The sequence below is a fragment of the Pungitius pungitius genome, chromosome 7 (assembly GCF_949316345.1).
Source record: "Pungitius pungitius chromosome 7, fPunPun2.1, whole genome shotgun sequence".
Taxonomy (NCBI): Eukaryota; Metazoa; Chordata; class Actinopteri; order Perciformes; family Gasterosteidae; genus Pungitius; species Pungitius pungitius.
In genome coordinates, this window is record NC_084906.1 from 19,763,833 (window position 1) to 19,780,169 (window position 16,337).

Genomic DNA, 16,337 nt, shown 5'->3' on the forward strand with positions numbered 1-16,337 from the left:
TCTCCACAGAAAACATTATTTGGGTTACTGATGCATTCATAGTAAGAGTATCATTACATTACAGGTGAAATTATTGTGATCTAATGCAAAAAACACCGAACAAAAGTACGGTAGAAATAATCATTAATAAAATAAAACTATGTATATTGGCACATATTAATTAAAAAGTTGCAGTTTGTGCAAAGGTTATCAAATACGAAGTCCACCTTTTTACGTATTTCTTCATTCGACCATATAGAAATTACAAACGAGAGATGCATTTTAGTGAATGAATTACTTTGTTTTACGTTTGTATCTTTCCTATCGACGCCACAGTGACTCTGCTGTTGTTCACACAGAACTAATTGAGGCATCAAGTTAAACAAGGTTAATACCGTAACTGCTTTTCAAAATAAAGGACATACTATTCCCTTGAAAGAAAACCCCAAAAAGGCAATGTTCTAGTTATTGTAAAATAATCCAATACTGTAATTACGTATATTTAGTAATCAAGCATTGTCGTAGGGGAGGTATTCTTCTTCTTCAATCTAATTGTTGTGCATGCGACATTAATTGATTAACCATCGGAAGTCTATGTAGTGCTTCCGGCTCACTCCACCGTCCAACTTGACGGAGAGAACTTCAAGAAGAAGAAGAATCACAAACAGAAGGAGAAGAATTGCAAACAGGCTGCCGATCATTTAGAACCATCGTTCGTGTTGTAAAGTTAATTCTTCTTGCTGCTCGTAGGAAGATGGACTCTGCAGTTGTGGAGATCGACGGCAGCGTGATGGAGGGAGTGAGTACTCACCCGTTAACCACCGGGCAGATGTTCCGCGCTGCAAAGATGCTAACCTGCGGCTAGCCGCGGTGGTTAGCAGCCGGTGTCTGAACCCGTGTTTCCTCCCCCGCAGGGCGGACAGATCCTGAGGGTCTCCGCGGCGCTCAGCTGCATCACCGGCTCCTCCATCAAAATCACCAAAATCCGAGCCGGCAGAAGCACACCGGGGCTCAGGTGAGTTAGCAGCTAACGGGTTAGCATGCTAACGTTAGCCTATTCATAGAAGTTGAGTCGTCGGCTAATTAAGTTAGCACACAACAATTAAAACAAAGGCCCGCGGTATTAACGTGTCCGTTGTTCTTATTTGTACGACCCGAGTGAACCTCTCGGTTCTGCTTCCCCTGGTGGGGAAAAGTCCACCTCTTTGTCATACAATGCTTTTGGAAACTTTAGCTTCAATACCGAGCAGCTTCAGCGGAGAAAATGAAGCCGCCAAGCAGCTTCCATTCAGTGATGGAAACCTGCGGCGCTTTAAAAGTCCACTTTTAACACAGCGGCTTTTACCAAAACCTCCTTCTTCCATGAAACTGTTATCGTCTCATCCTGTGAATCAATTCAATTTAAGTTTTTTTTTTTTCTTCATTTGCGCCCGAAATCTCTGTCCCATCACTCATATTTGTCCGATATGTGCATTTGCCTTTTAAAGTACTTAAGTAAATATAAAACATGTCAACTTCACGCGACTTGTGAACTGAGATCTTAAGTTTTCTTTTCATGGCTTTCTCTAACTGAGCCGCCCAGTGAAAGACATCAAGTCACAGTTCACTGCTTGTTTTTAAACAAAGGAAAATGACCGTGGAGTCTGGTGAGCGTTTCTCCGGCTGAATGAGACCATCACTGTTAACTGTGTGTGTGTGTGTGTGTGTGTGTTCGTGTGTGTGTGTTCCTTCAGACCGCAGCACCTGAGCGGCCTGCAGATGGTCTCAGATCTGTGCTCTGGCAGTCTGGAGGGAGCCGCCATCGGCTCCACCGACATCAGCCTGACTCCAGGGAAGATGCAGTCTGGGAGCCACACGGCCGACACGCAGACGGCGGGGTGAGTGTGTGACCGGAACCGGGCTCTAGTGCCTGAAACCAGTGTAACAAACGCAGAAATGGACATCTTGCTCAAACTGGTCTTAAGAAAATATTTAACTGCAAGGAACGACTGTCTATATCTAAGTATGTTTCTCTCTCTCTCTGCTGTTACTTGTTTGTCAATCCATCCTTCGTCCCAAATCACAAAATCTAGTTTTCTTTCAAAGCGTGTAATCGATCTGTAATCTGTGTTTGTGTCAGGAGTGTGTGTCTGCTGCTGCAGGCAGCTTTGCCTTGTGCTCTGTTCTCTGACGCCTCCTCACAGCTCTGCCTGAAGGGAGGAACCAACGCAGAGATGGCTCCCCAGATCGACTACACAGTCAAGGTCTGCTCCTCGGGGGGGCAGCCGGCGTACTATTCACCTTTACTATTCTCACCTTTACTACACTGGTTGTGTGGTCCAGGCTCATCAAACTTTGGGTGCCTTAACTGTTTTTCTTCTTCAGGTGTTTAAACCAATGGTGGAGAGGTTTGGAGTCCATTTTGACTGTGATATCAGAATGAGGTCAGTTTACTGTTTCCCGTCTGATCATTGGAGATCTGTGTTTTTGTGTGTGTCTGATGGTGTGTGTGTGTGTGTGTGTGTGTGTGTCTGTCAGGGGATACTACCCTAAAGGTGGCGGCGAGCTGATGGTGACGGTAAACCCGGTCAAAGAGCTGCTGCCCGTCATCCTGACGGAGAGAGGAAACATCACCAAGATCTACGGCCGGGCGTTTGTAGCTGGAGTCCTGCCCTACAAAGTAACGTCCCACCCTTCAAAATAAAGTTGCCACTGTTGCGCCGCACCAGAACACACGTGACGTGGTTTACAAACAACCACGGCCTGCTTTATTGATTGTGATTATTTTGTGTTCAGTTGGCTAAAGACATGTCTGCTGCTGCTGTTCGAACCATCAGGAAGGAAATCAAAGAGCTGTACATCAACATCCCGGCGCTGCAAGAGAAGGAAAATGCCTACGGTAGCGGCAATGGCATCATGTAAGCCCCGCCCACCTGCTGACATCACCGCCCATTTAAAGCACAGAAAACGGGATTTGCATGAACATAGTTAGCCAACCAGGACGTGTGTACTAAAACACTGGCGATGCAGAGGGAACTGGAAGCTGCAGTATCTGAAATGACCACCAGGGGCGCCTCATCTGGTTTTTATGTTACCTAGTTTCCTCTTCAATACATCATGAATATTGTTTAGTACATTATTGTGCATTTAGTCAATAGACTATGAAGCAGCGTAAACCTTGTGATTGACCAGTCCCTCCTCCTCAGTCCTAATTTGGTCATTTATTTTCCCCGGTTGGTAAAAAAAAAAAAGATGGTAAAATCCCAAAGCGTGTCTTGACTACTGCTGTTTGTAAGCCTGACTCATCAATCCTGGTCCTTTTAAAACAAAAGTTTCATTCAGTGGCTTAAACCGTCCTGATTGGTCGTCAGCGCTTATGTTGATTTTCTGTGTGCTCGGAGAAGAGTATTGGGGGGGGGAGCCTGGGTGAGTTGGCGCTGGATGTTTAAACTCTTATCGTTAATCTAGTTTTTCCCACGTGCAGTGAATGCGTCATCCCGCGCTGATTCTCTTCTTCTCCCGCCTTGTGTTGCAGAATCATCGCCGAGTCGTCAACGGGCTGCGTGTTTGCAGGTTCAGCTCTGGGGAAGAAAGGTGAGGACGCCCCCCCCCCCCCCCCCCCCCCAACGCTCGACATTAAGTCCGGTCTGCAGCCCCTGGCCTCCTGGATTCTGACTGTGTGTGTGTGTGTGTGTGTTTTTGCGTGTTTCAGGTGTGTATGCTGATAAAATTGGTATCGAAGCTGCCGAGATGCTGCTGAGAAACCTCAGACACAACAACTGCGTGGACGAGTTCCTACAAGATCAGGTGAGGGCCCCCCCCCTGTATGATCCTTTTAATGTACAGTTCATGCAAAGTGCTCTGACCCGTCACCTGCGTCCTCGTCCTCAGCTCATCATCTTCATGGCGTTGGCGAAGGGAACGTCTCGGATTCGAACCGGCGCCGTGACGCTGCACACACAGACAGCCATTCACGTCGCAGAGCAGCTGACTCAGGTCTGAGACACTCAAAGGGCCCTCGGGGGTCACATGCAGATCAACTAATACACACACACACACACACGTGTATACAAGCACTCTCTCAATACGTAGTTATTAATGTTCTTTTTTGTTCACAGGCAAAGTTCACAATAACCAAGTGTGAGGACGAACAGGGCAGCAACGAAACCTACATCATCGAATGCGAAGGATCAGGAGCGGTCAACAAACACCTGTAGACACACACACATACAAACCCACATCGCCAGCTGCTCGCCCCCCGACCTTCAGTTTCTGTCTCTCAGGGTGTTTCATTAAAACTGTAATAAATAAATAAATAACTGTTTCTGTTTTTTAAATCTGTTCTTTTTGTTGTTCTATTCATGTTGTGTAGCTGCTTCAGTCTTGTGTTGCGTACTTACGGATGCAACGGGAGCAGAAGAGTGCACAAGACTAGTGAGAAATGGGACATTTTTGTGGAACTAAAATAATGTGGATGGAACGCAAATACGTCAACTGAGCCGCAGAGACCGCAAAGACCACAATGATGAGGGTCAAAGGTCAAAAAGCAAAGCTGTGAAAAAATTTACTGCATGCAGCAGTAAGCAAACTGCAGCATGTGAAAAAGTAAAGTGGGGGGTGGGGGTGAACAGGGTTCGTGCCCTCCTACGGTGTCAAAGTATTGCATTCTGGGTATAGGCTCGTCTCGCTCTACAGCATGAAGACAACTGATCTATTTTGGACTGTCCCCGGTGGACCTGGACTTTCTGTGGTTCCTGTCTTGTTTCCGTGATGTCATCAAGGGGGGGGGGGGGGGGGGGTGTCTTGTCCGTCCCTCTAGCCTCTAACCTGCAGGAGGTGAGCTGATGTACAGGAGGAAGTCCAGTGTGTTGAAACCCGAGCGGGCTGTAAACTCACACCTCTGTCCCCTCTGGAACCAGGAGGAACCTGATCCGGGTCACCTGACACCAGCTCAGCCCTGCCGTGGCCTCGCAGTCTGCTCGCCGCCCTCCAGCATGGCGGACGCCGCGGCCTGGAGGATGCAACAGGATGGCGCCCGGATCGTCCAACTAGGACCAGGACCTGGACCAGGACCAGGACCAAACCGTGTGTGGATCTCTCTGATCGCAGGTGAGAGGGCTGGTCAGAGAGCTTTAAACATGCAGTCTGAAGTCTTAAGACCAGCCAATCGGGTGAGGGTGTCTCACTCATGTTTGTGTGGTTTGTTCACCTCAGACAGGACAAAGTAAAAATGTTTCTTGTTAAAGTCGTTATTAAAAGTGAAGCGGAGCGTTTGAGCATTAAAAAGGGATTTTGATCAAATGCTTCACATTCGATTTGACTACTGAAAAGGGTCTGGATGTTTAGAGCAACACGACTGAGGACTCTTTCACCTTCTTCACCTGTGAGATCACAAGTGAGAGGTGAAGGAGTGTGTCGCTGCAGTCGGGTTCTTCCATTTGTATCGCTCATCCTGAGGATGTGAAGAATTATCAAACCGTTTAACAGAAAGAGAAAATGCAGGCATTCGATGTAAAAACACTCATTCACATGATCATTTACATATATTCTGGGGTTATAAAATAAAATGTTATTACCTCTCTTTAATGTGCAAAATGTGGGTTTTGTTTCAATTCACACTCCATCCTGGAAACACATTCCACATCCATCAGTGAAATTTAACCGTATAAATTGGAAAATAGTCATAAGCATATGATATACATTCATATTATTTCCTTTCTGACCACACCAGGTCATAATTTAGGCACAAAGTACACCAGACAGAAGTTTACTAAATAATTTGTTAATATTATTTACTAATACCCTATAAAACATATACACAACATACAAACTTTAAAGGTACAGTATTGGTTTTCTTTATTCTTATTGTCGGGAGCTCCCTAACGGTCTCAAAGATTAGTTTTATATTTCAATATAAATACTGGTTTTGTTGTGGTCGGGACCTGAAAAGTCTCCCAGCGGGCCTGAAGGCAGCACCGTCTGTTCCCATTGCTGATTGGCTGCAGTTGCTGTGGGAGCGGCTGCCGTTGCTATGGGAACGTGTCTTAAGGAGGGATTTGGTAAATCAGAGCTTCAGACTCTAGGAGCGTTGCGAGTCGGTGTCTCCGCTAACATGCTAACATGCTAACCCGGGAGTATTTACCGGGGAAAAAACGGAAAAAACAAACAAGGGAAACGGTAGAACAGATACCCCATGTGAGCAAAGGAAAGCCGCAGGGGCTGATGGGAAACCGACGCTAAAGTTTTTTTTTGTTTTTTTTTAAACTTTTAAACAGTTTTTTATTCTCCTTCCTGCGCTCCAATGCTAGCCTGCTAACGGCTAACGGAGCTGAAAGCACTCGGGAAAAGTTTGTGAAGCTAGCTAGGGCCAGGAATTAGACGGCCCCATGACGGTGGACGGAGTGAGACACTCCCCGATCCTGTCTGTCCTGTTCGGGATGACTGACGAGTCCGAGCCGGTGGGAGCCGCTCGGTTTATTAAAGGTACAAATACTTCGGAAGAGTCTATCGAGCGACAGATATACAGTGTATTTAAGGAAAGTATAACTTCACAGTTTATTTAAAAAGTAGAAATAATGACACGAGGGACAAGTAAAGGCATACACAAATAGTATTGCGAGTAGAAAGCGTTTATTAATGGTACAAATACTTAAAATATAGCCCATTGAGGCGTATTTACAATGTGTAAATGTATTAAAAGTAACGATACTATTCTATTTAAACTAAATAAACAAAGTTTAATAAGCCAAATTATGACGTTCAAGTTTACTAAAGGGTTATTAAAAGTACATGTAGAGTAATGTTTGAGTTTATTAGTGGTATAAATATAAAGTTAAAGACTTTATTAAAGACAAAATGTTGATCAGGTTTCTTTGTCATAGCAAGTTTAACACAGTTTATTCAATGCTTAATACAGTAATAGATTTTACTGTTAAAATAGTTTAGATAGAAATGGTAACAAAGATTTAATCAAATGTAAGTAATACTAATGTATTAAAGGTGAACATTTGAAATACAATATGTATATGTTCAAACTTTGATAAAACAAATCATTTCAGCAGTCGAGTCAGTTACAGAAAATTCAAAATAATTGGTAACAAGATCCATCATGGGAACCTAATGGGGTTATTTGCACACAAGACTCCAAATATATATAAATTAACATTATTAATAAATCACTCATCTCTTTAATAAAAGGTCTCCGTCTAGCTGTGTCCAAACTGAGAGCTCATTGATGTTAATGTTCAGTTACCCAGATTTATATATTTGAGGAATTATTACTTGGACTAAGACGTTAATATATTTTTCATTATGTCAACCTTTGAAAATCATCTCAATTAGTGTACAGTGAAATTCTCTGTATAAACTATATATGTTAGAATCATTGATTTTTGTCTTCCTGGTTCATTCATCAAATTAATGGGAACACAATACTGTGTTTTTAATCTACAAATTGTCATTTGATCTGAGATCAGTTTCAACCTGTTTGTCTTTGTGTCTCTAACAGAGCGTCTCTACTTCGCCACGTTACGCAGTAAACCGAAAAGTACGGCCAACACTCACTACTTCTGCACCGACGACGAGTTCATCTACGAAAAGTAAGTTCAGCTCTCTGAATGTGTGACATGATCAAAAATCAATATGTGGAACAGAGGAATATGTGTGTATCTTTTGTATAGATGTACAGCAGAAGACACAGACCAGCTGACACGTTATGAATGAACTACAGAATTCATGTAAAAGCTGTTAATGATTATAAGCGCTCCTCATTGTCACAACCATTTTTAGCAACATGAGATTATTAAATAAACCAAAGCTCTCAGAAAAAACACATCACAGCAAAAGTGAAGCATAGCAACTGTTTATTTGACTTTTTAGTTTATAACTCCGTGTTTCAGTTTTTATGCCGACTTTGGTCCCCTGAATCTGGCCATGTTGTACCGATACTGCTGCAAACTCAACAAGAAGCTCAAGGTGAGTTTGCTGATTCACTCTGTCACATCTCATTCACTCTGTCACCTCACATCTCATTCACTCTGTCACCTCACATCTCATTCACACTGTCACCTCACATCTCATTCACTCTGTCACCTCACATTCACTCTGTCACCTCACATCTCATTCACACTGTCACCTCACATCTCATTCACACTGTCACCTCACATCTCATTCACACTGTCATCTCACATCTCATTCACTCTGTCACCTCACATCTCATTCACTCTGTCACCTCACATCTCATTCACGCTGTCACCTCACATCTTATTCACTGTCACCTCACATCTCATTCACACTGTCACCTCACATCTCATTCACACTGTCACCTCACATCTCATTCACACTGTCACCTCACATCTCATTCACACTGTCATCTCACATCTCATTCACTCTGTCACCTCACATCTCATTCACTCTGTCACCTCACATCTCATTCACGCTGTCACCTCACATCTTATTCACTGTCACCTCACATCTCATTCACACTGTCACCTCACATCTCATTCACACTGTCACCTCACATCTCATTCACTCTGTCACCTCACATCTCATTCACTCTGTCACCTCACATCTCATTCACTCTGTCACCTCACATCTCATTCACTCTGTCACCTCACATCTCATTCACGCTGTCATCTCACATCTCATTCACTCTGTCACCTCACATCTCATTCACGCTGTCATCTCACATCACATTCACGCTGTCATCTCACATCACATTCACGCTGTCACCTCACATCTTATTCACACAGTCACATCTCATATGGTTCATTCTGTCACACCACATCTTATTCACTCTGTCACTCAGATAATACATGTGGCCTCTGTGTTTGTTTTATATTTGTTGCCATGGTGATGACATTCCTCTCGGGGACTGTTGTCATTCGTCATGACGATGGTGAATACTCACACCCTGTGATTAGTCTCTACCTGTCCATGTGGGCTCAAAGCATGATGGGACATTAAAGTCAGTAAACAGGTTTGCAGTGTGATGCTAATAACAAGCTAACCCTTTAGCTAACAGTCAGTCAGGGGTCAGAGGTCATCATTTAGAGATGTGTGGGATAATCTCATGAACTACTGGGTTGTGTTTTTAATTGTAACAATAAAGTTTATTCACAGTGACTAACTTTATATATAAAACAAGCAAAGAAACACAAGAGCTGCAGACCTACGATGTCACCTGGTGGGACTAATGACATGTTAACAGCTGCTAGTTCATTACTAGCATTTAGGTATCAACCAGATAAAAACACCTTATCAAGTCACCGATCAACATTATGGATCTGTTGTTGGCCCGGTTGACTGGTTCCTGTGCTCATGTGACCTCTCTCCTTCCTTCCTGTGTGCAGTCGTTCACTCTGACCAGGAAGAGGATCGTTCACTACACCAGCTTCGACCAGAGGAAAAGATCCAACGCCGCCGTGCTTATTGGCGGATACGCGGTGAGTCATCGGCACCCTAATCTCCAATTGGTCAGCGTGTGTGGAGCCAGGAGCTGATCCCAGATCAGTCTGTGGAGCCAGGAGCTGATCCCAGATCAGTCTGTGGAGCCAGGAGCATATATTTAATAGTTGGTATTGACGGACAGCGCGTGACGTGTCCTTCGGGTTCCGTGTCTCACAGCAAGACTCTCATTAACTGACCGAAGGGACTCATCATGTGGTTGATCGTTGACTTTAACCGGACAGTGAGGATGACATCACATGCTCCGTAGTATTTACAGGAGCACAGCTGACTCAGGGTCACGTGTCACTTCCTGTGTTTTGTTGAGGTTAAAAACAAAGAGGGGGGGGGGGGGGCTTTGGGGTCCACTCCTTCAGACGAGTCAATAGAAGAATGTGTAGCTGCGATGCTTCATTAGCTCCCAGTGTGAACAGGAGGGAGAGCTTTAATCCTCAGGCCGTGTTTGACCTGACCCCAAGACTCGAGCCGTTTCATCTTAAAAGGATTAACGTGTCATTTATTCAGAGCTGACGCTAAACCCGTCAACCAAACCTGCGTGTGTGTGTGTGCGTGTGTGTGTGTGTGAGATGAGGTCATCCTCTTTTCATTGATCAGGTGCGTCACATGGATCGGAACTACTCGAGATGTAGCTCACAGCTAACTCCGGCAAGCTCACGCAGACCATGGCAGCTTAGTGTTTACATAACTGTAGTTCCACAAAACGTTCAATAATAACTTTGTTGCATCAGCGTACATATTTGTCGTCTTGTTTCCTATTGGGTGAAGGGTTGTCGCAACAAACGGAGTGAGACGTTGAGCTCACCGAGCTCCAGTCTTTCCTCTCTCGGTCTTTACGACGTAAACAAGTCGCACCTGTTTTTTTCTTTACTTTTAATTCTGATCTCCTTGAAAAGATGACAAATCCAGCTCAGACACGGTTTGCCTTTGTGTGTGTCTCTCAGGTGATCTACCTGAAGAAAACCCCAGAAGAAGCTTACAGAGCTCTGACGTCTGGTTCCAACGCCTCCTACCTGCCCTTCAGGTGAGTTCTCCACTGCAGCAGCACTACTGAAGTACTGCTGTAGTACTACTGCGGTACTAATGCTGCCTGCCTGCAGCTCATTGTTTCCAGTCGCGGGAGGTTTTGGGGGGGGCGGGGCTTCAGTTTCAGCGGGATGTCTGTCAAACGTTCAAACTAGGAGGAGGTAAAACGGGGACGAATAAGGTTGTTTTGAAGCTTGGGTGTGTTTCGGTCCGTCAGTGACAGGGGAGGATAAAGGGCTTGGTGTCTCTGCTCTGGTTGTATAACAGCAGACTTGTTGTTGAATGGATTAAACATGAGGAGGCCACGCCCACCGAGTGACAGGCACCAGTGAGACGTTCACTGACCGCTTTGGAATCACCGTTCACATTTTAAGCTCACCTTTTTAAATCAACAAAGTAAAACTACATTGTATTTCCTACATGAAGCTGCTGGTCTATTTATTAAAAGTCAGTCTGATTTCTTGATATTTTGTTATTAAAGGGATGCATCGGGACGACAGTAACCAGAAAGCTCGTTAATGTTTCGGCAGGAAATGAGCCTCCAGCTCCTCAGTGACAAAGTGAACACATGATGTTAAATAAATGGTTAGTCCATCCACGGAGAATGAAGGGGTTATTATTTAGTGACTTTAGAGCAAAGATATTTCAAGTGAACATGTTGCTCTCATGTGAGTCGCTGATGATAAATCTGAACATCACACCTCACAGAGACATGTCGTACTGAAGTGAGATGCTGAAGTGATAATGAAGATGTCCGAGCATCAGAATCCTGACTCATGAAGTGTGTGTGTGTGTGTGTGCGTTGTGTTATCTACAGACATGTAGAAAATGATTAATAATGATCAGTAATCATGAAATAGTTTAGGATTAATGTGTGAGTGTCTATCAGTGTGTATTATGTGTCACCACTAATCTGCTGTCTCTCTCTTCAGGGACGCTTCCTTTGGGACTTGCACCTTCAACCTCACGGTGCTCGACTGTCTGCAGGGCATTAGGAAGGTGAGCTGTGATTGGCTGGATGGAAGATGACCTCATCAACACTGAGCTGAGCGTCACACGGTGCGTTGTGTTTGTGTTTCAGGCTCTGCAGCACGGCTTCTTCGACTTCGAGACGTTTGACGTGGACGAGTACGAGCACTACGAGGTAAGACCATCGCAGTACTTCACTGGGTACCTCCTTTACTGCCCCTGCTACTCCTAAAACTACCTCCAACTCCACTCTTACCCTTCCTCTTGTTCTAACACCTTCAGTCCCACCTGACTGAGCCTGTAATGTTTGACGACGAGCCGCAGACGTCCTCGCTCTGTGTTTTTTTTTTTGGGGGGGACTTGAACCGGTGTCTTCTGTGTTCTTAGCGGGTGGAGAACGGAGATCTGAACTGGATCGTACCGGGGAAGTTTCTGGCCTTCAGCGGACCTCACCCTAAAACTAAGATAGAGAACGGTGGGTTTACCGAGAGACAACCTCAAGCTGTCAACAGGACGGCATTATTATTATTATTATTATCATAATCTTAGAAAAGGGGCGTGTTCAGGCCGCACTGGGTAAAACGTGTGGATGCTCCGCCCCCCCCCCCCCACTCCCACTGCAGGTTACCCTCTCCACGCGCCAGAGGCGTATTTCCCGTACTTCAGGAAACACAACGTGACCACAGTCGTCCGCCTGAACAAGAAGATCTACGACTCCAAGCGCTTCACCGACGCCGGCTTCGACCACTACGACCTCTTCTTCTTGGACGGCAGCACGCCCAGTGACATCATCACGCGCCGCTTCCTGCACATCTGCGAGAGCACAGACGGCGCTGTGGCTGTCCACTGCAAGGGTGGGGACCTCCTCTCCTTAAACTACCACTTCCTGCCTCGTCCTGTAGTGTGATTCTTATCCTCAACTATAACTTCCTGTGCTTGACTGTTCCTGTCCTTCAGCATAACCTCTTCCATCCTGTTCTGTAGTAAAACCTTCTGTTCTTTTAGTATATCTTCCCGACCTTTCCCTTGCTATAACTTCCTTTTCTGCAGTATTACTTCCTCTCCTTAGGTCTAGTCATTAGGTAAAGTGTCCTGTAGTGTAATGCCGGTTTATGTAATATAAATTCCTGCCTGTAGCATAATTGATGTCCTTTTAATCCCATCTTGGGTTCATCAGAGCTCAGATGATTTATATTAATCTCATTACATTGAACACGTGATATTAAATTCACCCGTTACAGTTTCTTGTCAAATAACAAATCAAAACCAACTGTCAAATACATGTACCACTATACAAGTAGAACAAAAGCAGTTAATGTACTTTCACGTCTCTATTTCCCTCTGTCAGCTGGTCTGGGCAGGACAGGCTCTCTGATTGGCTGTTACCTGATGAAACACTACCGCTTCACGGCAGGCGAGGCCATCGCCTGGATCCGCGTCTGCAGACCGGGCTCTGTGATCGGACCGCAGCAGAACTTCCTGGAGGAGTGAGTCCGCCGATTGTTGAGCAAAGATATTCTCTCTAAGGCTCCGGTCGGACTGCGTGGGTTGCCGCGGTAACGATGCAGTCTGAACATGGTCGAGGAGATAACCCTGTCATTGTGAACTCACCTGGCGATTCCTTGTCAATCAACCCAGTGCGCTGCTTGAGTAATCAAACATTGCAATAATAAAATAATTAAGCTGATCAAATATTGTTCATTAGATTAAACTATTTGTCTTATTAAACTGCAGTATTAATGTGATTATACACATCTAAACAGACTCAGTGTGTTTGTGTTTACAGGAAGCAGGCAGCGCTCTGGTTGCTAGGTGACAGCCAGCGTCCCCAGAAGGCCAAGATGGAGGAGAGAACGGTGTCTCGCCTCATCACTACGATGGACGACCTCACGTTAAACTCTGCTCACAACAGCAGCACTCTGCACGAGGTCAGAAAACACACACACACACACACACACACACTACTATAAAAATCTTATGGGGTAAAATCTTAAAAATCTTATGGGGTGTTTGTTTTGTCCTCCAGAGTGAGACGTTGGACAGTGGGCCGGTCCTGACTCAGGGAGACAAATTGAGAGCCTTAAAGAGCCGGCGTCTCCACCGACCCGCCACCACGGGAGCCCTCAGGTACCGAGACCAGAACCACGTATCTTTAGCCACGCCCACTTCCGAGTGACGGACGAGGCCTCGATGGCTGTGGAGATACGATGGAGAGTTCTGTTGAGTTTTGTGTTCAAAGTGAAATGTTTCCTTTCAGAGTGGAGGAGATGAAGACTCACAGCAGTTCGGCCTCGCAGCCGCTCAGGTAACTCCTGAACTCCTCGGGTTTCCTTTTTTCTGCAATTCGAACGGCCCAAAATCGGAATTCGCCCCCAGAGGGGTTTTAAACATCTGACCAAAAATTAAATGATTTAAAAACAATGTTTTCTCATTTCAATCAATGCATGCGTTGACCATAAGATGTGTAATTGTGTTTTTAGATGGTCAATGGGTGGTGGGCAGAGCCCCTCCTCCCCCCTCAAGTCCTCCAAATTCCCAGCATCCTCTGCTTCAGCTGCCGCCAAGAGGATCGGAAGAAGTTCATCGTCAACGGCCTCCAACATCAGGAGGTCAGTGTTTAGGCTCACTTCCTGTCTGACTCCCCCTCCTCTTCATCACCAGCTCTTCTTGTATAAAGGGCCACGTGTATTTAATTCAGATTCAAGCTGGTTTAAACGAATGTTCTAAAGTGGTGTCCGTGTGGTTAACTCTCTGCCCCCCCTCAGTAGGTTGTTGTGTGTGTGTGTATGAGTGTTGACATGTCCTCCCCCCCCTCCCCCCCCAGCTCTCGGTTGGCCAGCTCTCTCACTGATCTTTATGCTGCGGACGCTGAAGAGGACAAAAAACCCTCGTACTCCTCTCTTCCTCTCCCCTCCTACTCCTCCTCCTCCTCCTCCCCCCCTCTGTCTCTCTGCTCCCCCTCCTCTCCTCTGGCCCCGGCCCCTCTGTGTCGCTACGGTAACGGCCCCCGCGGCGCACAGCACGAGGTAAACAACAACAACAGGGGTTTGTACGGGGGCTCTGCCGCGCCGAGCAGCAGGCCGGGCCCCCAGGATTTCGGCCCCTACAGGGGCCCGGGCCCCCAGAGCGCGCTGAAGGGCCCGTCAGGACGCTACCTGAGCCGCTCCATACCTGTAAGTCCTCTGAACCCGGCAGCCGCTCAGCCCCGCCCCCTCTCTGCTCGCTGCTTCTGTCTCTGGTGACGTCATTAACACACTGGATGTAGCTGACACGTCTTTATTAAGATTGATTGATAATCATCTGGATCGTTCAGTTAAGTCTGAATAATGAATCATATTTTATGAAAACATCCGGTTTGTTTCTGATATCCGCCTGTCGCCTTCTACCTGCTGCTCCTTTTTTAACCTTTCCGACAGTCACATGGCCAGATGTGAATCATGTGTTCTACGGAGACCGTCACATGACCAGGTGTGATTTGGCGTGTTTGAGAGGAGCCGGTCGTGATCCGAATCGATGGCCGCGCAGCGGTTAGATGCTTCTTTGACTCTTTGAGGACGACACGCTGTTTGTTCGTTGCGCCCCGTTCTGCTTCCACCTGCTCGCCGCCACGTCTCCAACGAGCCTTTGTTTTCCAGGGTCACATGACCATGTGTGTGTGCGCGCGTGTGTGTGTGTGTGTGTTCACTAAAAGGTACAGACCTGGTGAAATGACTTATATTATTAATATTACGTTATATGAGAATGAAATTAAACAATGGAATTGACCTTTTAAGGTAGCTAATATAATGGGAGGGGAATCATCATTAGATATATATTTTATTTATTTCTATATAAATACAGAGAGGATATCTGACTTTATTTTTTGTCTTTCAGTCTCTTCAGTCCGAATACGTCCAGTACTAGAACTACAGATCTCACCTGAGGACTCATTACCCACAATCCCCTCTGTGTGGGGAAACTAATAAAGCAGCGGGGGTTCAGCTCCGTGACGAAGGGACAGCTGCTGTATGTAAATGAGCTGTATGTTAATGAACTGTATGTCAATGCTTTTAACACGTTGTAAATATCATTGATAACTATGATCAACTACAGGAGTTTGTTTGGCAGAAGAAGATATATTTAGATAAAGAAGACATTTTATATTTCTTATTTGTGACACGAGAAGATTTATTTTTTTTGTTACGAGCCGAAGGGCCAGACGCAGACGCGTCGTCGCGCTCACAGTATTTACTTCCTGTCTGACAGGTGATTGGTCCGCGCTCATGCGTTGGCAATTAACTGCAATAATAATGACCGCAGGTGAAGAAGGGACAACATTTGAAAACGACGCTTCGTTTGGGAACAACGTCCTTCTGCTTAAGCAGAGCGGCGTGACGTTTCACGTGAAGAGTAACGTAACTTGTCACTGGCCTGTCAGTTCGCCTTTCTTAAACCCAACTCTACGTTCTCACATGTCCCCTTTAAGACCCGGGGAAGAAACAATACGGACCCTTTCAGAACAAAGGCTCCCTGCACAATCACAGGAAAACAAATGGATTGAATCAAACCATAAGTTAAGGGCTTAAAGGGATGTTTTTGAGTTACAACTTTCTGTGAATATTATTCAGATTTTTCGGATCATTTTCTCAGGCTTCGAAGTGCCTTAAAGATGCAACCAGGAGCTTTATTTTCATACACCGTATCAGAGGGCTTTTATTTTGGAGTGAACCACATCCTGATGGATGATATTTAAATGAAGAACTGTAATGGTTGCTTATTCTATATTTTAATGTTGAAGTATTATGATGAAGGGAAACGTTACAAAATATCTTTCAGACTTCTGTTTTTATCTGAAACAGACAATAAACTAATTACTTTTCTGACGCTTTTTTTATTTCCTGTTTCCGTATTCGAATGCGAGGTCGGACATGAACTCTTTACAT

At 45.3% G+C, this 16,337-nt stretch overlaps 2 protein-coding genes across 3 annotated transcripts; both read left to right on the forward strand.

Annotated features, from left to right (window-relative positions):
* The first annotated feature begins 585 nt into the window (after window positions 1–585).
* rtca (RNA 3'-terminal phosphate cyclase) lies at window positions 586–4,295 on the forward strand. The gene is made up of 11 exons (XM_037468660.2): window positions 586–778; window positions 894–994; window positions 1,713–1,856; window positions 2,099–2,222; window positions 2,344–2,402; window positions 2,497–2,638; window positions 2,755–2,876; window positions 3,494–3,552; window positions 3,671–3,765; window positions 3,850–3,954; window positions 4,077–4,295. The coding sequence occupies exons 1-11, from the start codon at window positions 734–736 to the stop codon at window positions 4,173–4,175; spliced, it is 1,095 nt and encodes a 364-aa protein (XP_037324557.1). The 5' UTR covers window positions 586–733; the 3' UTR covers window positions 4,176–4,295.
* A 1,754-nt stretch (window positions 4,296–6,049) lies between these two features.
* On the forward strand, window positions 6,050–16,274 carry cdc14ab (cell division cycle 14Ab). Of its 2 annotated transcripts, XM_037468655.2 has the most exons (16): window positions 6,050–6,441; window positions 7,466–7,556; window positions 7,857–7,932; window positions 9,309–9,401; window positions 10,365–10,444; window positions 11,379–11,445; window positions 11,528–11,590; window positions 11,803–11,890; window positions 12,039–12,269; window positions 12,764–12,902; window positions 13,202–13,343; window positions 13,442–13,542; window positions 13,673–13,720; window positions 13,896–14,024; window positions 14,240–14,588; window positions 15,289–16,274. In XM_037468655.2, exons 1-16 carry the CDS (start codon window positions 6,345–6,347, stop codon window positions 15,316–15,318), a joined length of 1,824 nt encoding a protein of 607 aa, XP_037324552.2. In that variant the 5' UTR covers window positions 6,050–6,344; the 3' UTR covers window positions 15,319–16,274. The 2 variants fall into 2 exon arrangements, with proteins under 2 accessions (XP_037324552.2, XP_037324554.2); XM_037468657.2 differs by lacking the exon at window positions 14,240–14,588.
* The last annotated feature ends 63 nt before the right edge of the window (window positions 16,275–16,337 follow it).